At 42.9% G+C, this 25,161-nt stretch overlaps 1 protein-coding gene across 4 annotated transcripts; it reads right to left on the bottom strand.

Moving 5' to 3' along the window:
- Positions 1–60: 60 nt before the first annotated feature.
- Positions 61–21,925, bottom strand: ssh2b (slingshot protein phosphatase 2b). Of its 4 annotated transcripts, none has more exons than XM_010739516.3 (15): positions 21,532–21,925; positions 18,258–18,301; positions 7,624–7,733; positions 7,448–7,512; positions 7,244–7,365; positions 7,091–7,156; positions 6,932–6,997; positions 6,598–6,792; positions 6,382–6,475; positions 6,123–6,251; positions 5,913–5,959; positions 5,647–5,793; positions 5,358–5,558; positions 3,510–4,509; positions 61–3,046 (listed from the first exon to the last, which is right to left on the bottom strand). In XM_010739516.3, exons 1-15 carry the CDS (start codon positions 21,592–21,594, stop codon positions 1,727–1,729), a joined length of 3,669 nt encoding a protein of 1,222 aa, XP_010737818.2. In that variant the 5' UTR covers positions 21,595–21,925; the 3' UTR covers positions 61–1,726. The 4 variants fall into 4 exon arrangements, with proteins under 4 accessions (XP_010737818.2, XP_019134026.1, XP_010737817.2 ...); XM_019278481.2 differs by lacking the exons at positions 18,258–18,301; positions 21,532–21,925 and adding an exon at positions 10,768–11,282 and having other exon boundaries at positions 61–1,505; positions 1,719–3,046; XM_010739515.3 differs by lacking the exons at positions 18,258–18,301; positions 21,532–21,925 and adding an exon at positions 10,768–11,281 and having other exon boundaries at positions 61–1,505; positions 1,754–3,046.
- Positions 21,926–25,161: the final 3,236 nt, after the last annotated feature.

Below are 25,161 nucleotides of genomic sequence, written 5' to 3'. Positions count from 1 at the left end.
CCTGAAATATTACATTTAGTTATGGTATGAACTTACATACACAGGCTCACATCAAAACAGTCAATTTCCATTGTTTAATGGTCACAGTTGAAGCACATGATATAAAAGACTATTTACAATGATAGTTTAAAATAAAACAATAAAACAATACACACACACGCATACCCAACAGTTGCTACAACCTAAGCATGCTCCCCAAAAGTAGCAACCATACATTAAAAAAAGCCACATTAAAATGAAAAAGGGAGTAAAGTGCATGTATGACAGACCTCCCTGTACAGACATTTCTGACAGACTGCAGAGAAGCTTCACTTGCCAGTCACAGGCACACTCCTACAAACGTGTACAAAAGAGAACAATTTAAAAAACAAAATAAAGTAAAATGTACACACCCACGTGGTTAAGTTGTGCTACACTGTCGCACTCACACAAACCAGATAGAAAAACATGAACAGTTCCTAAAACATCAGCACACAATATAGACCTTTACATCCCAAAGAGAACCTGGCAGAAAACTCAACAAATATACACTCTGCCTTCAACTCTAACCCCTAACCTACCCCGCTCTCACACACACACATACACATTCACTAATAGATACAGATAATGTCTAGTTTTGAGTGGCATCAGATCCGTGAGAAGACACGAGAGAGATGAGTTTACTTCAGTTTATCGAGTAGTTGAAATAGTTTCTGACATTCCAGGAATCCAGAGCCTGACGTGAGTGCAGGTCAGATTTGGTTCAGACTGACTGAGGTATTGTGTAGTCAAAACAAACATTTAAAAAAAACAAAAAAAGAACAGCATGCCTCTTCTCTTTGCATTCTGATTTGATAAAACGCTGTACAACTATGCAGCTATCCTGTCACCAGCTCCGCATACACCCATCTTTGGGGGAAAACGCTAATCTGTGTTGTGTGTGTGTGTGTTTGAATATGTGTTTGTGTTTCGACCTGAGCTTGTATGTCTCGATGCACTGCTGCTAACAAAACCCATGTTTAAAAATCAGTCTCTAGACAGCAGGACTGACTTTGATTGGCATTATTTGTCAGTATTTCAAGTATTTCTGCGAAATGAATACAAGCTTATCTTTATGGATGCTGCAGGTTTGAGGAGTCCGTCAGATTGTACCAGAAAAACAGCTGCATCATTTTCTTGTTACCTACCCAAACAAACAACCAGCAAATATTGATGAAGAGACATGAAAGCATATGAGAAGAGGAAAACAGAGGCTACATTCCACCTAACATATCAGGTCGGACTATTCAAATCAACCAACAGCGATCAAGTAAATATCAAGTGGATGATGGAGAAACCAGTGGTGATGTAAAGAGTGAATGTGGGCAGGCTTAGGCCTTTCTGAAGTCTTCCCAAAGTGTTTTTTGCTATGCTGCATTTCCTCCAATCTGATTTGTTTTATTTCAATTGAGCAGAACCTTCATAGCCTTGTCACTGTTCTTGCACAGTATCTCATATCGCAGATTTCACAGGGGCTCTTGGCAGATCTGCAGGGGAAAGAAATGTACAGAAGGTACTTAACATATCCTTTAAGGCAAAAGGCATTGCTTTGTTTTGCTGATTAAATCCAATATATGCAATTTCCATTTCTCACAGGTGCACACAAAACCTCTCTCTCCATCTCTTGCTGTCTCTCTCTCTATACATCTCTCTCTCTCACTCTCACTCACGCACACGCACGCACACAGACACACACTCACAGTGAGGGTTACATGGTGTGGTAGAGGGTACTAACAGTTCTTTTCTTAAGCCGCCTCAGGGGATGAGTCCTTCCATATTGCTGCCTTGTTGTCATGAGTGTTGGCAGAGAATCTTGGTCAGAGTTGGGCAGGCTCTGGTTTGATGGTGGAGATGGTGGAGGTTGTGAGGTTTCTCCGGCTTCAGCACGCCTCTCTGCAACAGTTCCGAAGTCTGAAGGCTGCTGGGTGGTTAAGGAAGGAGAGTCGTGGACCCGCTGCTTCTTGGACTCGTCGTTAACTGCGTGGATAGAAGGTTCTGCTGAGGACGGCATCATGGAGGAGCGGCTCAGCTCCCAGTCACTCAGGTCATTGGCAAGCAGCTCCAGGCAGCCCAGTTTGGCCAGAGAGGCAGAGCGCTTCATCAGGGACGGAGGTGTCAGCCCTGCCTGGCGAATCCTTGCCTCCACCTCTCTGACCCTCTTCTGGATGCTGCTGCCTCGCTTCTGCGGTGTTGTAGCGCTGAGGCCAAAAACCTGGTCCACACACTTGGCCTTGCAGGCTCCGCCCATGCTCACCTGCTGCAAGAAGGCACCCAACTCGCACAAAGTCTCCCATGTCTCCCTCATGATAATGTCACTATGGGGTCCCTCGGGGGGGCAGTCCCAGTCTGTGCATGACTCAAGCTCTGTCACGCCCTCCAAACACAGGAAATTGACAGAGGCAAAGGGAGATTGGGCGGAACGGTGGAAAGAAGAAGAAGAGGTAGAGAGCAATCTCACATCAGCAGGCTGGAGTTTGTGTCCTTTTGTGCTTTTATCATTATTTCCTAGTGCCCTCATCTCAATGACATCACCAGTCTCTCTTGTAGCTGGTCTAACTTTCCCATCCGCCTCCACCTCCGTCTCCACACTGCTGACTACTGACACCTGCGAGCAGTCTGATGCACCCTGGGGATTGGATATTGTTGCAAGATGGACGCTGTGGGGACGCTGAGTGTAGGAGGAGCTGCTCGAGAGGGACGGTGGAGATGAGGAGGGTGACGGAGCCTCGTGTTCCTGTTTCATTCTTTGTTCCAGCTGTCGCGTGACGCGCCGGACCGACCCCCTAGTCCAATCGCTGTAGAGACGGGCGGGAGACGCCTCCCCCTCCTCATTGTTTTTTACTTCCTCTTTAACATTCTCAGCTTCCTTCTGTGATGAAACATCTCTATCCTCAATTTCCTGCCTTGACTTCCTTACCTCCTGGTGCTGGGGGCCCTGAGGCTCTGGCTGGCTAAGAGGGCCAAGAGGTGAAGCCTCTGTGTGCACGGCAGGCTTCAGCCCTGTGACCTGCACAGGGACGGACATTTCCTACAAAGAAGAGAGTGAGAAGGTCAATCAGAATTTAGTTTAAATGCCCCGAAACTCATTCAGAAGACATTCAAGCTAAATGATACAGATGTGACAGACACTGCATGGAGCCGGCAGGCCACCAGGTGGTGCTCTTGAGTTAAACTGGACCAGATTTAGCTGCTGTGGTTTCAACACACATTTATTTATTTATTTATTTATTTATTTATTTATTTAAAAAAATAAAATAAATTTAATATTATCTATATAATATATATATATATATATATATATATATATAATATATATATATATATATAATATAGTGTTTTTTTTTTTTAAACATTGTACCCAGGTATCACACACTTATCTGCATTGCAAAGCGGCCATACGGACACCTTCGTCTGAGACCTTCAGCAGAGATGCTCTGAAGAGAATCGCCCATGTGTGTTTGCAATGGAAATAAGTGTGCAGAATTTCTTACCTTTCTTTTCTCCTCCTCCTTCTCCTCTGGAATGAAGACCTCCTGAGGCAGTGGTTGCTGCTCCTTGCCACAACTCTTCAGCTGGCAGCTTTTACCATCTTGACTCATTCCCTTGAACTTCTCCCTGGCACTGAAAAAGTTAATGTGATCTGCACTGTGGCCGAACAACACCTCGTTGTCTTGTGGAATGGCACTGGGGTAGCTGATAAAATCACTAGTGGAGGGAGGATGGGCTGCTAAACCGTCCAAAAACAAGCCACACATCTGCTGGTCACAGTCTGATTTTTTGACAGGCACTGGTGCGGACAGACACTGGAGTCCAGCCTGCTGTGTCGCCATGGGCTCAGGCACTGACACTAGCATAGGTTTGATCACAGGCAGAGAGCAGGACAGTGTCTGTGCCGTGATAACCTCGTCCATGCAGGCTGGAGTTGGGGATGGAGCAGGGGAGAGGGGGAGGTGGTGAAAGGATGGAGGTGGGTGAGGCTGGCCCACTAAAACACTCTGTGCAATGGTCACCATGTCAGTCTTTTGAAGCTCAGGCACCACAGTGGCCGCCCTTGGCTGGGAGAGAGGAGGTAATGGGGGCTCCTCTGAGTCGCATAAGCCGTTGGAAAGAGGTGGAGATAACGGAGACACGGGACATGGGGAGTCCAATTGGCTAATCTGGACTACAGCAGAGTGCGAAGGAGCCTTGAGGCTTTGAGCTTCTGCCTCGCCTGATAGAGCTGCCACCCTCTTGGATGAGGAGCTGTGCTGGTTGGACTGGATGCCAGTATCAGGCTGGCTCGTGGAGTGTGCTGGTTTGCCAGTGCTGGCTGAACTTCCCAGTGATTCAAGCAGCTCTTTCACAGAGGGCCCAGGAGTGCTGCTGGTCTGGTTATGGGGGTTGGAGTGACCCAGGCTGTGTGGCTGGGCGTGAGATTTAGACAGTGGCTCGTGGTGGTCGGACAGGTCGCTGTCAGAGTGAGAGCGCCACAGTTTGTTGTGCCTCTGCTTGCTGTAGAAGAGAGTGACAGAGGCGGGAATAAATATGAACAGAACTGAAACTTGTTCTATAGTCTCTTCATGTCAATCCTATCATCTTAATGCAAACATACACAAACATGTTCATATTTACTGTTTTATTAGGTTATTGTGATTAATGTGTTGTGTCAGATAGATAAGAATTACAATTTAAAACTGGACTAATTAATATTGTTTCATTCACAAAAGATCAAATGACTGTGTGATGTGAAAGGGTTGATCGTTGTGATGAACCCACAGAGATTATCACCAAACTCTGCAGATGCCTTCATCGCTGCAGAACATTTGAACATTTTTCTCAGTTTTGTTTTGGTTTTCTGGCCTGCAAACTCAGCTTTCAGTAATCTCACTTAGAGCGGGCAGCTGGGTTCAGCAAAAAGCTCTAAAAACCAAGTGTACACCACATCTAATAATAAACAGAGGGGAGAACTTAACAGCTAAAAAAAAACACTCCTCAGAAGTTAGCTGAGTGAATGAATGTTGCATATAATTATATGCATCGGGAGACCAGAAACATTTATGAAGGGGACAATATGTCACCAATATGTGGCATGCACAGCTTGCCATGCCGACATCAACTGACCAAGAATGATCGGCTGCAGAAATCAATCAAAACTTGCCTGTGATTAAGGTAAAATTACTTTTGAATTATGGGTAAATTAAAAAAAAAAAAAAAAAAAAAAAAAAAAAAAAAAAGACATAATACATGATACATAAAAATATGTAATTAGGTCGATTAAAGTAGTTGTGTAGCTGTGCAGTGTTGATGTCATGCTACAGCCACAAATCCAGATAAAATATACTTTTTGTTTATGTGGGTACCTGGCCAGCAGTATGCCCTGATACTCTTCAAGCTGTCTCATGAAAGAAGGGTTGGGTTTGGTCACGGCTCGACGCTCCTTGACATAATCAAAGGCTTTCTTCAGATCCCAGCCGTGCTCCTTCATGGCGTACGCGATCACCGTGGCTGCAGAGCGACTTATTCCCATTTTACAGTGCACCAGGCACTTGGATCCGGCTTTCCTGGAGGAGATATGCAGATTCATTGTCAACAGTTCTGTGAGGCAGATGATCGGATGATGTTGAGAACATGTGGTCCTCTGAAACTCACTTGGCTCTAGATATAAACTTGTAGGTGTCGTTCCAATAAGCAAGCAGGTCAGTGGCCTCCTCGTCATAAACACGGATGTTGTGGTACTCGAACACTCCAGGGAAGAAGTTATCAATCTCCCTCGTTATATTCAGGATGTACTGAACCCTGAGTGAGAATGAGACAAAACATTTCATTCTATTCTAACAAAATGATTGTTCTGGTCTTATTATATAACACTTTGTTCATTGATGTCATTACAGCTTGCACTGTGTTTCCCTCCTTACCCACTCTTCTGCAACTCCTCCAAATTGGATGCATTCCACTCAGATCCCTGTAGGAAACAAAAGCAATCCTGAGACTAGTGCCAGACCCTTCAGCTGAGCTTTTCATAATGCTTAAAAGTGCACTCCAAACCAAACAAGAACAAAGTACCTTAAAATCAGGAGGAATTCCATAAGACTTATATTTTAGGGTAGTGTTCTAAGTCAACCTACCAAGAAGACATGCTCAAAGATCTCTGTAGGACTGTCCATCTGGCCCAGAATGGTAATCATCTCATTGTCAATGAATTCCTTGAACTCTCGCAGGTTGCACGTCATGTGCATTTCCAGCTCTGTTCGGATCTACAGAACACATACACAGAAGAAAAACAAGTTAAATACCAGACTAAAGACTAAAGAACTCAAACTTCAACAATCAATAATGAATGTGTCTGTTTGGAGCATCTTCAAATCCAGCATTTGACTGACTCACCTCTTTGCATGTGACATTCTCAAGGTCTTTTTGCATCATGATCTCCCTCAAACTGGTTTTGATCTGATGCTCAGTCAGCTCTCTTTCTGTAGGTCTACAGAAACACCCATACCATGCTTCCAATAAATCATCATGATATTAGCTTGAAAAATAACTGAAAAAGGCAAGCAGAACATAAACGATGAAAACCATGTTACATATGATCTGGATACTTACATGTCAGAGAAGAGCACAGGCGAATCGGCGCGGTGTGACTGCACATCCTGCATGGCGTTCCACTCGTTGATGCGTACCTGGTCGGAGGAGACCCTGCTTTGATAGTAGCTGACCCAGGTAAGAAACAAGCTGCCTGGGAAGTAATTGTGACAACGAGCCACCTCGCATGCTTTGTGGAGTGACTGGAGGGCTGACCTGCGAGCGAGTTGGTGAAAAATTAGGCAGGATAGGAAAGTTTGAGATCATGACAGAAAAGAGACTTTCAAATAAATGGATACTAAGATGAACATGGGCAGGTGTCAGGTATCTACTTCTACCAGGTCATGTGACTCACCACATGGCCTGCACAGAAACCGGCTTGAATACGTGCACTCTGCTATCGGTTGACACACTGAAACCCCTGAGAAGAGGAGAGAAAGTTCAAATTAAAAACAGATGCAGCGGGTCGTCTTCGCAGACTGCCACTGTGTCTGTGTTAAAGTATGTATCTTACCCATCTCCGTCCAGATGTATCAATGTGTCGCTCCATAAGGGCAAAACCAGCCCAACAGAACATGAGCTGGCAGGGAGAAAACAGTGAACTCTGTGTCTTACAACCTCATGTACAGTATGAAAACAGGCAGGCACATAGAAGTTGCTGTCTCACCTGTCTACAGGACTGAAATCCATTCCCAGCACCACGCTCTCCTCCGTGTCCTGACGCCCATTGGTTGAGACCACCACCATGTAGCGGGTGACCTGAGCGTGAGCGCTCTCCAAACGAACCGCCTGCAGCAGGAAAAACACAGTTGATGTCTTGACAGTTGATTGACAACTTCGAAACTGGGTGTGTGTTTTAGTGTGTACCCACCAGTTTGATGTTGTCCTCTGGTCTGAGGACAGTGAACATGGTTTGGAGATGCTGCTGGATGTCTCCTGGTAACATGAGAGTAATAAAAACAACTCTGATCAAGTCAAGAACCTTATTAACCAAAAAAATACTATTGATACAGTCAAACAGTCGATTGTTCTCGACAAAGACCTCACCTGCATGTTTGCTGCGCAGCTGTGAGAAGCGAGAAGCGGAAGGAGAGGAGCCATTTCCTCGAGGTAAGAAGAGAGCAGCTCCTTTAACTGTCAGGAAACTTTCACTGATGCTGGACAGACAGACAGACAAAAATAACATTACTACAGCTTTAACTTCAACGGACTGACAGTATAAACAATGGACAGCACATGCATGCCGTCACCCATAAGTGTCCAAAGCACTGTTTTCAAGCACAAAGTATGCAGCACTGGCTGCCACCATCTTGGCTGTCCTGCCTCTTCCGCCTCCCAGCTAATCTAAATATCAGCAAAGATGTAGATCATTGGCAAACCATCTGTAACGCCACCCACCTGTTGATCAAAGCGTCCAATCCTGCATAACTTTAAGCCTTAATAACATTTGAACAGGTGAGTTGTATACTGTATAAATTCTCCCTCAGTACAGTTGTCATGAATGGGGAAATTATCTATAGAGACCAAAACTGTTTTTTGTACCAGGCTGTAAACATGTTTATTTCTGCTGTGAAGTTGGACATTTGGACATGGAGACTTATGGAGAATGACTCACTTCTGGAGCCAGCCTCAAGTGGCCCCGTAGAATCGTAGAATTACAGTTTTTTTAGACCAGTCTCAGTTTATCAAGCGTGAGGATTTTCTGCTTTTCTTACATGATAGTAAAGTTATCTCTCGGTCTGACCATCTACAGACTAAACTAACTGTCTGTGAGAGACATACAGCTGACACTACTGCTGGTTATGAGGCGATGTCTTTTTTCCCTCCAGCTGTATGAAGCAGAAGCTTTTGTGCTTGAGCATGAAAACATCTGTTAATATCCTGAGTCTGAGGGATTTTGTTGTCTAAAAGTTGAATGTGTTTCAATAATGGTGATTTAATCTCTTGTTTTCATAAAAAAGATACCCGACATCCTGTACAAACATCATACACCAAACAATAATGGAAACACTGCACAACAAACACCAGCTGCTTTTAATAAAGTACAGGCTTAACTGAACTGGACATGTTCAGAAAATGACAGAAGGCACGACAGACGAAGACATACTGAGCTGCAGAGGAAAAACAAACTGTCCACTCGTTTAACCAACCAACTCTCTTTTTCTCATGAACCATGCCCTTTCTCAAACCAGCAGACCTTCCTGTAGTTTTTATGTTTGTACTCCACAAGCATTTACAACTTAACTGGCTTCAGCTGAGACTTCAGTCCTTTATGGCATAAAACCGCCTGGCATGAAATTGGCACCTCAGCTTAGCTGCTTGGAGCAGCTGCTCTCTGAACAATAGAGTTATGTGATGGACTTAACGCATTCCTTTATTTTTTACGTTGCTCTGACATTTTTTGAGTCAAGGCTGAAATACACACTACAGATTAAAGTACTCAGGTGGAATCCTCATTGTGTTTTGTAATAATGGAGCGAACGTAGATCTTCCACAAACACCAGTGATGCATGGCTGTCCATGTTTGTCACTGATATTTAATGTAGGCCAACGCAGAGGAAGAACTATCCGAGAGGAAGTTCCATTCTGTTATAGTCTACTGTGAGGAGGAAGGAGGCAAAGGGGGGGGGTGGACAGCAGTAATTACATAAGTAATAATTAGGTGATCCACAGACTAAGAACGGTGCCTTTAACAGTATCCACATAGATTCCCAAGTTAGTAAAATAGATGTAATAATAGTAATACTAACACTAATGCTACTAAAACTAATAATTTTATTTAGCACCTTTAAAAAAAATAGTTCACTGATTCAGTCGAGGGGTCCTGGTGGGGAAGGCGTGGCCAAGTTTTGAGCCTTGACCTTGGAACAACCGGAAGTGACCCGCCCGAGGATCTAAAGCTGCGAACCAGCTTGTTCGAGGTTGTGTAGTTAGAGGCCAAACTGACAGGCTTTATAGGTGATCAGTAAATCTTAAAATTAATCCTAAACCACACCAGAAGCCAGTGGAGGGAAGCGAAAATCAGTGAAACATGATGTTTTGGGGTGGCGTTTAGTTCGGTTGGTAGAGCAGCCGCCCCATGTACAAAGGCTCAGTCCTTGCTGCAGAAGCCCAGGGTTCAAATCCAACCTGTGGCTCTTTCTCCTGTGTCATTCCCCGTCTCTCTCTCCCCACATTCCTGTCACTCTTCAGCTGTCTCTATCAGAGATAAAGCTTGAAAATAATCTTTTAAAAAAAAAGAAAAAAAAAAGTGATGTCGTCTGTTAAAACCGGTTAGAGGCCGAGCTGCTGTGCTCTGGACTAGTTGGAGGTTTTACAGTGATTTTCATTGATACTGCAGAGGAGTGTGTTGCAATAGTCCTGTTCTGAAAATGGAGCATGGATTTGATTCTGGAGATGGTTCTTAGTTGGAAAAGCCTAGACTAGTTTGTTGACATGTAGCTGGAAGCTGAGCAACAGTATACGTACAGTTTCTGGCAGGGAGATTCTAAATTTCCAAATATTACTAATTATTCTAATAAAGCTTGTGTACCATCATTGAACATCCTCATACAGTCAGAGCCTAACAGCAACTCTGCACTTTATAGACACACTGGACAGATGTCTTACAAGTGTGAACAATGGCTGCGTGCAGACAAACTATGTCTTTACTTGAATGAGCAAACATATAAATTGCCAATAAAAGTCAGTCCCAGTGTTTATCCCAGCTGACAGATTAAATCACATTCTCTGATTCATGAACATGAACATGAACATGATCTGTCTCACACATGCATTTCAGGCACATCTAAAATAAAAAGGAGGCTGGAGGTGGGTAGAGGAGGGTGGAGGAGGATGCATGTGAGCAGATGAGTATGGCATCTGGCAGACATTTCACAGGGGGGAAAGGGAAGGAAACATCTTCCTGCAACCAAAGAGTCTGCTGCTGCTCTGCAGTCATATCCTTCCAACTGAGTCACCATAGGGAAACCACATGCATGCAAACTGGGAAATACTGGGAAGAGGGGCAAATGTGAAGATGACAATTGTAAGCTTCAAGTCCGAAAAAGTCCAACCACTTGATATTATACAAACTCAATCAGTGTGGCAGCCTACATGAAGCATCTAATCAATGACAGAAAAACAATATCATAGTTAGAGTTACATTTTTCAAGCCTGGAGCTCTGATCACTGTGTTCTCGGTAAACTTACAGCTGATAAATTTCACCCTGAGAGATCACGGAGTTCTGGGTGAAATACGGTGTCATCTTCACCCCGCAGCAGGAGCAGAAGCAGGCGGCCGATGAGCTCCGTGGCGCTGTCACAACACCGGGAGGCATCGCTGCTCTGGTGGCGGGAGCGGGGCGCACAGAATCGGACTGTAATTACAGTAATGTCGCTGCTGAGGTGTGGAGGGTAGCCTGGACTCAGGTCTCAGTCTGACGCCCTGCTTCTAATGGACATCGCGCACTCACTGAATCGTCCGTCGGGAGGTTCGAAGAAGAACAGCGGTGTTATGTAGAAAATCCACAAAGTGCGGATGCGCCGACATTTAGCACATGCTACAGAGCAGGTGACGGTGACGTCTGCTCGGTGGAACCGTTTGGTCTGTCTGCAGCAGGATGCGGTAAATCCTGCCGCTGGAGGGGAGGAGACACACACCGGCCAATCGGTGACAACGGCGTCCGTCGACGGCTCTATGTGAGACCAACAACTCACAAGACAACCAACAACAACACGACTTTAATGGGGACAGGTCTGGGTGAGAAAACTACAGATGTGTCTGAAAAGTCAGAAATAAATGAATAAAAAACGATCACTGTGATAATACTACTACTACTAATAATAATATTATTAGGATAAGGGGCAGCAGTAGACCTTGGGGACTTCTTTTAGGGAACTAATTGTTCTTAAGGTCCATCACTCCATCATCTCTCCACATGTGCATGTCAGTGAGCACTTTGTGTAGTCGTGGTTGTATTGCTGGAACAGTGGAAACTCAAAACAAGGGTTTGGTTGCGTTTTGTTTAACCTCTGTTGTGTTTGAATAACAGTGTTATGAGCTCAAATGATTTTTGTCAATGAAGTCTAGTCGTTTTGAACCCAGCAACAGACCTGCCATTTCTGGTTTCTGGATCTTTCACAGACCGGTCTGTCTTAGTAGGATCCTGCCCATAATGTTGTCTGTTGTTGTAGACGCATACTGTTTTTAAAATTGAAGCATACCAGTGCTAAATAAAAAGTACTTTTAGTAGATGTACAATGAGGTTGTGCAGCTGTTGGAAAATACATAAGTTAGCCTTTAATGCGAGTGCGGTCTGTCATATTTACTGTATATATGTAAAGTAGATGTTTTAAAATAAATGAAAAGCCAGAGTTTAGATTCAGTTCAGCACTGATATGGCACCTTGATGTTAAAAGTATTAAAGACTATAAAGATTTTTTTAGCATTGTTAGGTTGGTCCAAGCAGCAATCTATGTGTCTGGGAAATTAAGCCAATGCGTAAGTGCCAAATACTGCAATTCCTCGAGTGGCCACTTGAGGCTGGCTACAGAACATTTCAACCACCATAAGTGCCAGTATCAAAATGTCAACGTTCACAGCAGAAATAAACATGTTTACAGCCTGGTAAAAAAACTGTTTTGATCTCTATAATAATTTTCCTGTTCATGACAACTGTACTGAGGGTGAATATTTTTAACTCATCCATTTAAATGATATCAAAACTTAAAGTTATGCATGATTAACAGTATCACCGGTTGATTGACAGGTACATGCCATTACAGATGGCTTATTTGAGCACCCAGGTGTCAGTCCGCCCGCCTTAGGTCAGCCGATGATCTTTTATGATATTTAAATTAGCCGTGAAGTGGAAAAGGGAAAACTGCCAACATGGCGGCAGCCAGCAGTGCATATTTTCGGCTTTAAAGCAGCGCTTTAGAAAACCTGTGGGTGACGTCACGCTTACACTGTCCATTCTTTATACAGTCTTCTGGTCATGGGCTAGTATAATTTTTGGAAATAACAACCTAGCCTCAATATTCACTTTTCTCATGGTGACAACAGTGTCAGAAACCTGGTAACCTTGCTTCCATGTCAACACTTCTCCTGACTAGGCATTAATTACTCTCTATACCCAGTGGGCCATCATTTGGGGAGGAAAGGGTCACACAATGATCATATTTGTGTTGTCTGCATACTGCTGCTATACGAAGGGTGACAACGTTGCGTAACTGACTGTCTGTGGCCTTTAGGGAAAATCCTCACCAGAGACAGGGACATTTGAGACCTTAAGGTGCTGCTGCTTCCAGTAACGACGACGACGACAACAACAACAACAACGGAAAAAGGATTGAGAAATCAAAAAGGAGACATCAGGAGTGAGAACTGAGAAGAAACTTGACCTTAGACTTGGTTACCCTGCTGGTTGGTCCCTCGTGGTTTCAGCTGATAGGATAGATTACAAACTGAGGGTAAATACGTGGTCACCACCTGACTGCCCATTCATGTCACAGGATAAACAACAACAACTGCAGTGGTGTTTTTTTGTTTACTGGCAGCCAGTGTGACACTCCATACATGTGCCTGAGCTGAGTGTGTTCTTATGTTATCTTGTACACTCTCCTTGATCAAGAAACAGCCTTTGGCCTCCTCTCAGTGATCTTTACGAGCAGAAAATAGTTTATTTATCAGTCAGCTGAGTCACGAGCGGTTTAACATATCAAAGTGCTAGATGGTGAACCAACAACCGTCAAAGCATCAGCTGGAAATGTTAAAGTGTGCAGAGATATACAGCTGAAGGTCAAGAGTTTAATGTACGTGTGAATATTGTGAATGTTTAAAGCAGACAACAAAATGAGAATGAAATACTCAGGGGGCCTTCATCCCTGACTGACAACAGCTGCTTCTGTGACAGTTACCCAGCACTTCAAGCTTCCTTTTCTAGTCATGAGGCTGCTTTCTCCTTCTCTGACTGACTTCCTCCACACTTCTCACTCAGTTCAGTAAACTTCATCTGCAAACATACATGTCTCATTAATGCATGTTACTAACTAAACTTCTTCCCCAGAGTTTCTGTGCTCTGTCGTCCAGCAGGTTCTCATGGATCGTGGCTGCTGCTGTGGTCCTGCATGACGTCCACTACATATATTACTACTGTCATTATTGTTACCATATCTCCATTACAGTTTATAGTTAGTTTATGATTTGCTGCTGCTGTTCTCTGTCTCCAGAGGTTTCTGCCTGTTAAAAGGAAGTTTTTCCTCACCACTGTCGCCAAGTGCTGGCTCATGGTGGAACTGTTGAGTCTCTGTAAATAATATTACAAAGAGTACAGTCTAGACTGCTCTGTATGGAGAGTGTCATGAGATAACTTTAGTTATGATATGGCGCTATATGAATAAAACTGAACTGAATTAAATTCTATTCCATCTGTGCCATGAGTCAAGGTAGTCCTAGAAGACCAAAGACTCTGGGGAAAGCCACATGTTTGTGGTGCTGGGCCCATCTCTGCTCAAGTTCCCGCTTACTGTTATCTCATTTGACTGCTGAAATTCACACCGTCCAATGACAAGCAGTGAAGGCCAGGATGTGGTTGTTACATGCAGACAGACACCGGACACTCCTCTGTTGCTCTTATGTCTCCATGTATACAAAGACACAGACAGTCACCTTAGTGATCCTGACATCACATATACAATACAGCACACACAATCTCTTCAATACACACACACACACACACACACACACCTTTAATACATACACCCTGACGATTGATTAACATCTATCACGGGATCGGTAGAGTCTTGTATGCATTACACACTGACAGAAAGCCAGTCTGATTATTTACAGAGTAATCAATCTGACCACATACATTAGATTATAGCAGAGTGAGTGAAAAAGATTTATTCCATCTGACTGAAGAATTTGTACGTTATCAGAAAAACTGCCATCATCCCTCTTTCTCCTGGTAGTCTCTCCTCTGTAGGCTTTTGCTGATGTCACTGCTCTGCTGATGTCACTGCCTTAAAATCAGCAGCGCTGCAGTATGGCCCTACTGATGCACACAGACACTGCATCACTAAAGCCTCACTCCAGTCTGAATCAATGTCACTCCCCGTGTCAGAGAGGAGCTCTGCTCCGGCTGCTGACGTCAGCAGGATAAGAACATTCACTCTTACGGTGCCAGCTCACTTTTATTAATCCATTCTTGACTCTTTGCCAACACGTGAGCCCATCTGGATGTGAATACGCCACACACGCGCACAACATTGGACTTATACATATTCAAGTTCTGATCCTGTGTCCCTGTAAATATGTGATAAAATTGGCCAGAAACAACCAACTAAGCAAGTAACATTCACTTCATGATCATGAGGAATAAAGCTGAAATCCATTATTTTCTGTGCCTAACATCCGACAACACTCACCCATGCAGATGACACAGTAAAAAAAATAAATAAAATTTTATAGCTTATATATATATATATGCGCCTCTGCAGCCTGGTATATATAATCCAGTATAATACACACAGGTCCTCACTGGTTGAAAGCAATTCAGAGAGGATTGTGGCTAATCTTAAATCAAGACAAGGTTCAGCTCCTCAGTAAGAACGTATCTTTTGAAAATGGAACGGCATGTCCATACAAGCAACAAGTCCATGGTGTTACATATTCCACAGTTGGGTGGAGCACCATCAGAGGACCACTGATATGAAAAGAAACATTCAAAATGTTACATTGAGCTAAATGTTGAAGGCTGTGTGAAACATCAACGCTCAAATAATCTTTGGACTTCAAAACTGAACTGAGACTGAAAATAATATTCATTTACAAAAAACACAATCAAAATGACATATGATACTTATGGCCGTGAACACGCACACACACACACACACACACACACACACACACACACACACACACACACACACACACACACACGGCTGAGTATGTGAATATAGATTTCACTCCCAGCTGCACAAATACAGAAAGCCCTCTCAGTTGGATGACACAGAGCTCCAATGACCAGACAAACACAGAGGCACTCTGACTTTGGGAGGGGCTGCCCCTGGATCAGCAGTGCAGCCTGACCCACATACTCAGACCTGACTCACAGGGAGCATACTGCCCTCTAATGGACAGCCAGTAAACCACAGTTAATTAGCTCATACAGTTAGGTCCATAAATATTGGGATATCGACACAACTCTAATCTTTTTGGCTTTATACACCACCACAATGAATTTGAAATAAAATAACTGCAGACTTTCAGCTTTCATTTGAGGGTATTTACATCCAAATCAGGTGAACGGTGTAGGAATTACAACAGTTTGTATATGAGCCTCCCCCTTTTTAAGGGACCAAAAGTAATGGGACAATAGGCTGCTCAGCTGTTTCATGGCCAGGTGTGTTATTCTCTCATTATCCCATTTACAAGAAGCAGATAAAAAGGTGTTCAAGAGTTCATTTCAAGTGTGCTATTTGCATTTGGAATCTGTTGCTGTCAACTCTCAATATAAGATCTAAAGAGCTGTCACTATCAGTGAAGCAAGACATCATTAGGCTGAAAAATCTAAACAAACCCATCAGATAGATAGCAAAAACATAAGGTGTAGCCAAATCAACTGTTTGGAACATTCTTAAAAAGAGAGAACGCACCGGTGAGCTCAGCAACACCAAAAGACCGGGAAGACCACGGGAAACAACCCTTCACAACTGTTGGCCAGATCAAGAACACTCTCCAGGAGGTAGGTGTATGTGTGTCAAAGCCAACAATCAAGAGAAGACTTCACCAGAGTGAATACAGAGGGTTCTCCACAAGATGTAAACCATTGGTGAGCCTCAAAAACAGGAAGGCCAGATAAGAGTTTGCCAAACAATATCTAAAAAAGCCTTCACAGTTCTGGAACAACATCCTATGGACAGATGAGACAAAGATCAACTTGTACCAGAGTGATGGGAAGAGAAGAGTATGGAGAAGGAAAGGCTGCTCATGATCCAAAGCATACCACCTCATCAGTGAAGCATGGTGGTGGTAGTGTCATGGCGTGGGCATGTATGGCTGCCAATGGAACTGGTTCTCTTGTATTGATTAATGATGTGACTGCTGACAAAAGCAGCAGGATGAATTCTGAAGCGTTTCAGGCAATATTATCTGCTCATATTCAGCCAAATGCTTCAGAATGCATTGGACGGCACTTCACAGTGCAGATGGACAATGACCCAAAGCATACTGCAAAAGCAACCAAAGAGTTTTTTAAGGCAAAGAAGTGGAATGTTATGCAATGGCCAAGTCAATCACCTGACCTGAATCCGATTGAGCATGCATTTCACTTGCTAAAGACAAAACTGAAGGGAAAATGCCCCAAGAACAAGCAGGAACTGAAGACAGTTGCAGTAGAGCATCACCAGGGATGAAACCCAGCGTCTGGTGATGTCTATGCGTTCCAGACTTCAGGCTGTAATTGACTGCAAAGGATTTGCAACCAAGTATTAAAAAGTGAAAGTTTGATTTATGATTGTTAATTTGTCTCATTACTTTTGGTCCCTTAAAAAGTGGGATGCTCATATACAAACTGTTGTAATTCCTACACTGTTCACTTGATTTAGATGTAAATACCCTCAAATTAAAGCTGAAAGTCTGCAGTTAAAGCACATCTTGTTCGTTTTATTTCAAATCTATTGTGGTGGTCTACAGAGCCAAAAAGATTAGAATTGTGTCGATGTCCCAATATGTATGGACCTGACTGTATATGAGAGGATTTCAGGCTTTAACATGATATCAAGGGGCCAAATGAAACAAAGGTGGAAGTAAAAATGTTACTGCAACTAAAGTTCAATGGTTTCTACAACAAATAAACAGCAGCCAGTTGGAAGGAAACGGCCAATTGCGTGTGAGGTAAAACCAATTGTAAATGTGGTTGAGTGAAACAGGATAAACCAGATTCCCAACTCCAGTTCAATGCCTGAGGCAACAAGGGACAGCACAGGACTGTGTCAGCCACAATGGCACCACAATAACACAACAGCTCTTTGTATGAGCGAAGGAAGGAAGTCCTGCGGGATCAGTCACATTTAATGATTAAACCTCAAGCGCTTCTCCAGGTAAGGTCTTTATTCACTCCAGTTCAACATGGCAAGACAGAGGTGAGGGGCAGCAACAAAACATGCCCTCTGTTCACACACTTCAGTAGATACCATGTTGTCTTTTTAACCACTCAGCCTGGCACTACATGTCACTGTGATCTACACTCCTGGTTTATGATAGACTGTACTTATACATCTCCTTTCTAGTCTTCCAACCACTCAAAGTGCTTTACACTACATATCTCATTCACCCATCCACACACATTCATACACTGATGGCATTGGCTGCCATGCAAGGTGCCAACTGCTCATCAGTTTGAGGAGCTAACCATTCACACACATTCACACACCGATGGCACAGCCTTCAGGAGCAATTTGGGGTTCGGTATCTTGTCCAAGGACACTTCGACATGCAGACTGGAGGGGATCGAACCGGGGATCGAACCGCTCTACCTCCAAGCCACAGCCGCCCCGTAAAATCATACCATAAAATCATAAACCATAAAAGACAAGACAAGACAAGAAAAAAAAAATATATTTTTAGTGCTGAGGTAACAGACAGGAAAAATGGTGGAGCTTTGTGTGATGCTGCACCACATCTGTCAATGTCTTACCTCCTCGGCTGAGAACGACGGTCATCCTCCCCACTACCGGACTCCTAAAGAAGAAGAAGAAGAGAATCCCATTTATTGATGTGTTAAATACAGTACAGTAGTCAACAACTGAGCTTGTAATAGAGGCACATCACATTTTATTATTCTGATGTTGATGCACTGCAACAATCAACATTGAATTAAACACTGAGTGACATTAAATGTAAATGAATAAAGCCCCACTGTTCCCATATTCACAAACATGGAGCATCCGACAGTGTTCAGGCTGTCTGAGCAGAGAGCAGCAGATGCAGAGAGACAGGAGAGAGAGCAACATGGAGCTTTAACTCAATTTGCACACTTTCCAGGAACATGATCTCAGTGTGTTTTTAAGGTGTGGCTGCTCAGAGAAAACATATTCACACACAAAAACAAGAGTAAAATTCAAATCCCATCCGAGCGGCACAATGTGGAATATGAAGCTCTGCTCAATGAGAGGTCGAAGGATTAGTAGCAGATTACCACCTGGCACTCATCTTGCAGTGCCTGGTACTTATCTTGTTTACACTGTATGTGGGTTTAACTAGCCTTAACAACATTACAAAACTGTTAACAGTTTTATAAAAGGAAGAAGTGGATTACAGGTTGATGATAGGCCACAATGAGACCAAAAGATAAAGTCTGAAAGGCTGCCTCATTGGGTTTGTGCTGACCGAAGCTGCAATTGTTGAAGCAAAGTAGGGAAAGGACACCAGGATTTACATCCAGGGCTTGTGACACTGCTGCAGATCCAGTTCGATGTATATCTGTAATGGGACTTGCTCATCCTCTCTCAGCCACATTATCCAAAGCAGGTTTCCATCGTGGGCTCTCACGCTCAGCAGATTTTTAAAACAAATCTTGTGGATCGTTGAACACCTCAAGTGCAGTACGTGACGGTGGAATTGAAGACTTTTAAATCAAAACATTCATTTGTGTCGCTGCATGCATACCTGAGCCAATAGCTACAACCCGCTGAGCACTTAGTGCCATGATACAATAACATTTAAATGCCTTAGCTATATTGAGTTTGGTTGCGCAGAATGGTGACACTTGTAATGCGTAAGCAAGCTTCAAATGAGCACAAATCACCTGATTGTATATGCAAAGATTCAGCTCGTGTTAGTGCCAGCGTGTGAGGCATCACCTGACCTTTGTTTCGATTGGAAAACAGAGATTTTACATATATGAAAATGTGAAGCTTATGAAAATGTGTATCCTGAGTGTGCATGCTAGGCAGGGACCCGCAGACAAGTCTGTGCTGCGCTGGCAGTCACAAGTTACAGCATTTAGAGTCACCAAGTTAAAACTAGTAAAGGCCTAATAAATGTATGTAAGTGTGTGCAGTGCAGAGTGTGTGTTTTCCCTACAAACACCCTTATTATGGAGCAAATACTGCACACACCAATGATGCTAAACAGGTTTAAGTCATGATGGTGAGGAAAATACAACGCAGGCGTCTAGTGTGACTCTTTATATAAGACTTCACACAAGTCACATGACAGACAGTAAGATACAGGAAACCAGACGTATGTCTGTTCAGTGGGTTACCACTGTGTGTGTGTGTGTGTGTGTGTGTGTGCTGGTTGCAACTTGAAAGCATACTTCCACAAGAAAACACTTCACATCATTCACCACCCCGGCCTGCCTCACCTCGCTAAATTACACACATGTACATCTTCCTCCTCTTTTTATACTTTACACTCGTGTCGCGATGAAAGAATGAAGACGACCTCGTTCACGATCACATCTCGAACCCACACGATCATCCAAAGGACACATACTAAACCCTTTGACGCATCTCGCTCAACACATTATCTTGTCTTTCTGACTCTCGTATATATTTTAAATGACAGTCTGAACAAATCACCTAAAACGTGTGTGTGTATACATAGCAAGATGGTTATCATTATGCCTACACACAGAACTGGTTTTGCTGTGAGAATACAAAAGGTGTGAAGGACAGGGTCCCATTTCCAGGCCATACCACAGAGAGATGGTTTGTGACTGACATTCCTGGTTAGAAAAGAACTTGTCTGCAGTCTGTGATTTAGGACACAGTTGGAGGGAGAAAGAAGAAGAAGAATTAGACGTAGATGTCTAATAAACTGTTGATATTACGTCTACATTAGCCACTCATATCTTACTGGTAATTCATTTCACCCATAGAGAGGTTACATATAGTAACATTGTTTTATCAACCAGCACTGGGAAGTAAAAAATATCAACATGTATCGCAGATTACACTGACTGCTCCACTCTGATGAAGAAGAGACGACGACAACATGCACCCTGTAGAAGTGACACGGAGAGTTTAAAGCCGTGTGAAGCAGACAGAGGACGTCTGAATGGGAAACACAGTGTGTGTGTCTGTTATTTCCTCAGTCTATTCCTGATTGTCTGGCAGGTTTTCTGCTTCTGTAAAACAAGACCAACAGAAAATAGGAACAGAAAACACACACACACACACACACCTGCTCCTCTGCTTTGCATGGGCACAGTCCTGCCTTCACCACACACACACACACACACACACACACACACACACACAATACAGGAAGAGGAGTGTAAGGCAGGTAGAGAAACGTGCAGACCGGACAGAGAGGGTTAGTCTGGGGTGGAGACAGACAAAGAGAAAGACACACGTCCACAACCTTATTTACATAGCAAGGCTGCACGACAGTGATGCGTGAGTAAACACCCGCATTCACGCGTGTCACAAGGCGCTTATTACGAGCGGAAGTGCATGACATATTTCTTGGCAGGCAGGAAAAGTCCAAGTCTACGAGTAAAAAGCAGCAGACGTTCAACGTTAGGAAGAGAGGGCGACAAATGTGAGGCACACTGTCGAAGGAAGTGGACACTTTGTCTTATCTGGAACAGTAGTAGCTGACTGCCAGCTGAACCTTTGAACTGGCGGAAATGTGCATACAGGAACCATGTCAACAGGAGGACAGTACACACACCGGGACTGTCCTCTGCTCACGAGCTGACGACGTTTGTCTTCTCAGGCAACAATTACAAACACATCTCCGAACAGGTCAACTCAGCCGCGAGGAACGACGCTCACATTGTAATTGAAAATGATGAGCGGTTATAGTTCACGCATGCGCAGGAGTACAAAGGCACGGCACTTTATGACAGTCAGCAGCCGACAGAAAAGACAGCGGAAATGAAGCCACAAGCCGCCCCTCGACAGCAGAAAGACGAAGGGTTCGGTGGTGGTGGAGGAGGGTTCAATAAAGGCGGATCTTACCGAAACGCAGGGGCTGGAGCTGGTGCTGGGGGTCGGTGAACGCTGCACGGTAACCAGCGCCATTCAGCGACCGGGAAGCGGACACCTGAGAGGAAGCGACAGCGGCGAGACGAGCATAATTGTTTCGAAGGCGAGAAAAGGCAGCTGAAGCCGGGCTGTCGGTCTCCGCTCGTCTTTTCCTCTCTCTTCCTCTCTAACCGTGGACTGTTTGACTACTCCCCGGCTGTTTCCTCTGTCAGCGCCAGCTGCGCATGCGCAACAACCCCTTAGCTTGTCAATCTCGATTAACCGTGTGCGTGCTGGACGCAAACAAAGCGCTGATGATGATGAGCGCTGTCTGTCAAACCAGAAGCCTGACGCGACTGATTTGGCGGTGACTTATATTTGAAGGGCACGTCCATTATCAACAAGAATTACATTCAGAAAATGTATTTCTCAACTACTACTAATGTGTATTCTTTACAATTGTAAAATTATTAAATATTCTTTAAAAACATTTTTAAGATCGATGCAGCAGAAGACAAAACATCATCACTTTTAGTACCTACTGTTGGTGAGAGCCTAAAAAAACTGGATCCTACATTACCCAGTTTGTAACTTAGATTTTTCAATAAGAATCTTTTCATTTATTCCAGATTTTCATTAAAAAGTCTTCAATAGCAAACCAACATAATCCTGATGACATAACCCTTTCTTCAAATGGTGAAAAGCTCTTGAAAGAGCCACAGAAGACATCTGTTTTTAAAGACTGAGTAGTCCTCTGCATGACAAGAAAACCGATCTTGATGCATAAAAGTGATTGAGTGCCCCTTTAAATAATGCCATAATATGCTTTATTCTTAAAGACTATGTATAAATCACACATCTTAACCAACAACTGTAATCCATATATGATCAAGATACTAAGTCAAGCGATATCAGCTTTCCTAAGAACCTCTTGTGTATTCAAACAACGATTAAGTCAATTCCTAAGTATAATAATTTTCTTAATCTCTCAAACAAATTAAATCAACTCAAACTTGAGTTTGAGTCACATCGTTCAATATTTGAGGTGTGCTGCTACTAAGCATAAATTTAAAACATGAGAAAACAAAGACGAAGGAGGTGGTGTGTTGGTTCTGCATGATTTTATTGTCATGTATTGGTGGAAGAGAGTTCATCTAAACATGTAGTACTTCAACTTAAAGCATTAGAAAAGCAGTAGAAGAGAGGCCTGCCTTCTTAGGGGTTATGCTTCTGGGTGCATACTGTACACGTATGAACTTCAGTGAAGTTGGTGCTGTACTGACCAAAGGAAGAAAAAAGCCAGGTGATATTTCATGACTCCTGAGGTGTAGCCTGCCTGTCTGAACCTGTACTGCTACACTGTTATCTTCACTTCCTGAGGGCATAGATCAGAGCAGGCAGCAACCATAGCCTGTCATAAACCACACACACAGATGAGAAGTGTGTCATCGGCACATGTAACACAGCCCGGATACCAGTGTGTGCAGGTATGCACAGATGCACTGTGACAGCGCTACCACTATCATTACAGCTGATGTACATTCTGGATTTGCTCCCCTTTCTATCTACACATAAATACTAAGCCTGATAATTGGACCATAGATGTAGGTGGTGATTCAGACGTTGTTAGCTGAGCTAAAATACATGATAATTCAAATAATTCAGCATATTGGCTTGTTGTCACTAGCAGTATTATATTTCTTCATCATTACACAAAGATTGGGCCTCTCAGTTACTAACACTAAAAGGTTTTTGTTCAGTCCCTTCAGATCTTTCTCCTAACTTCGCCATTTATAGTGTCTATCCATCACTCCATCCATTCATCCATCCATCAGGCTGCTTTCGTCATTCTGTTTGTACCAAAGGGATTAGCAGCCAGGCCAGAGATGAGATGAGATCGAGATTACGACAGAGATAATGGTGTTTGGATTTAGAGTCATTCAGAGGAGGCAGTGGGAATGCAAAGCTGCAGCTTTAATCACAGGTGAGCCATGTGCTCTCTGATCTAACCACAGGTTCAGAACAGAGCAGCTGACTGCATTGAACATAATAAATGACAGAAGCCAGACAGTAGCCACAGACTTTCCTCTCCAGGAATAATAACACACTCTTGCAACCTCCATCATGGTTAATCTTTAATAGAAGCACTTATCACAAAGTGATAAGCCCCTACATGATCATGATCAAAGCAGCGTTTCTCAAACTTTTACTCCATGTACCAGTTCAGAAAATATTCATCTCTCTACATACCTAAATAAAGCAGTGTAATCTGACCCTTGGACAGCTGACACAGGAGGCAGGTTTATTATTATTTATTATAAGAAGATGATTTATTGTTGACTTTTGTTGAATCCTGCACAGAACCAGTTCATGAACCAGAGTTCATTTGGTGGAAAAGGTGGTACCCCTGATCTGCACTGCTCTTCCTAATATTTCCTGTTTGAATCTGTGATTGAGGTTTTGAACTGTTCATTTTACCTCCACTTACTATCTCGCTGTCACATGGTAACTAATCATGGATGTATGTGTCCTATACACTACCTGCCTGAACATGATTACAGCTCAGGCTGATACTGTAACAAAATATTACAGCAAAGGAAAAACGTCTATTATTGTAATGTTATTTTTTGAATTAATTAATTTAATACAAGGAGGTCACATACCATGCTCTAAAGGATAACTCTATTATATCTTATCTTTGGTATAGCACTTTACTGCTACTGTATATGATGTGTGGTTATGGGAATACATCTATTGTGAGCTTTGGTTTCCGATTACTGTGGTGATATACAATAAAAGACCAGTTCCCAAACTGGATGTCACGGCCCCTTTAGTAGCTCATGACAGGCAATATGAAAATCTAAATTTTGCTATACAAAATTATGTATCTTTTCTGTACTTTAATTTTTTTTATGTTTTGGAATACTGAATAGTTTAAATTATTCAACCTATAAATATTATTCAAATTATATTAATTGTACTACATACAACTGCATTTGTTTTGCTTTGCACTCTGGAACACGTGTAGCTTAAAATGTCGAATTTCAAATAGGCCTATAAAATTAAGATGAACTTATTCTAGTGATATTGTATGGGGTGCTGTTTGTAAAGTGGCTCACGCTGAAAATAACAGCAACATTTTGTCACATTTCAAACAATGTTTAAAAAACTGGTGTGAATTTTTGAGTCACTTTTTTTGCACATTTCCAACAATATTTGTCAACTTAGAGATATTTTAAATATTTAAATCCAAATGTTAAATGTTACATCTAAATGTTAGATCTAAATCTAAATCTAAATGTTAAATTTGGAGCAATGTCGCCATCTATTGTTAAATAAACACAACCACTCTACCATTGTAAGGTTTTTATTGTTGGCAAATACATCTGTGTTTATAGCAGTCGCTCAGTTGTTTTCTAAAGCCTCAAATATTTCAGTGATAATTCACATTTGGCTCATTGCGGTCACTTGTTTCTGTCTGTCAATGGTAGGCCGCACATTCGCAACGGGATGATAAACCAATATTTAACAAACAGAAGCAAATGTGACTTCCAAAATTATAAATATGGCTCATGTGTGCGGCAGGTTAGCAATATTCACACGGAAGCTGACGTGTATTATCGA

This window comes from Larimichthys crocea, chromosome XXII (assembly GCF_000972845.2).
Source record: "Larimichthys crocea isolate SSNF chromosome XXII, L_crocea_2.0, whole genome shotgun sequence".
In the NCBI taxonomy this organism is placed as follows: Eukaryota; Metazoa; Chordata; class Actinopteri; family Sciaenidae; genus Larimichthys; species Larimichthys crocea.
The sequence above is the reverse complement of the archived record's forward strand: the minus strand, read 5'-3'. Positions and strand labels throughout refer to the sequence as shown.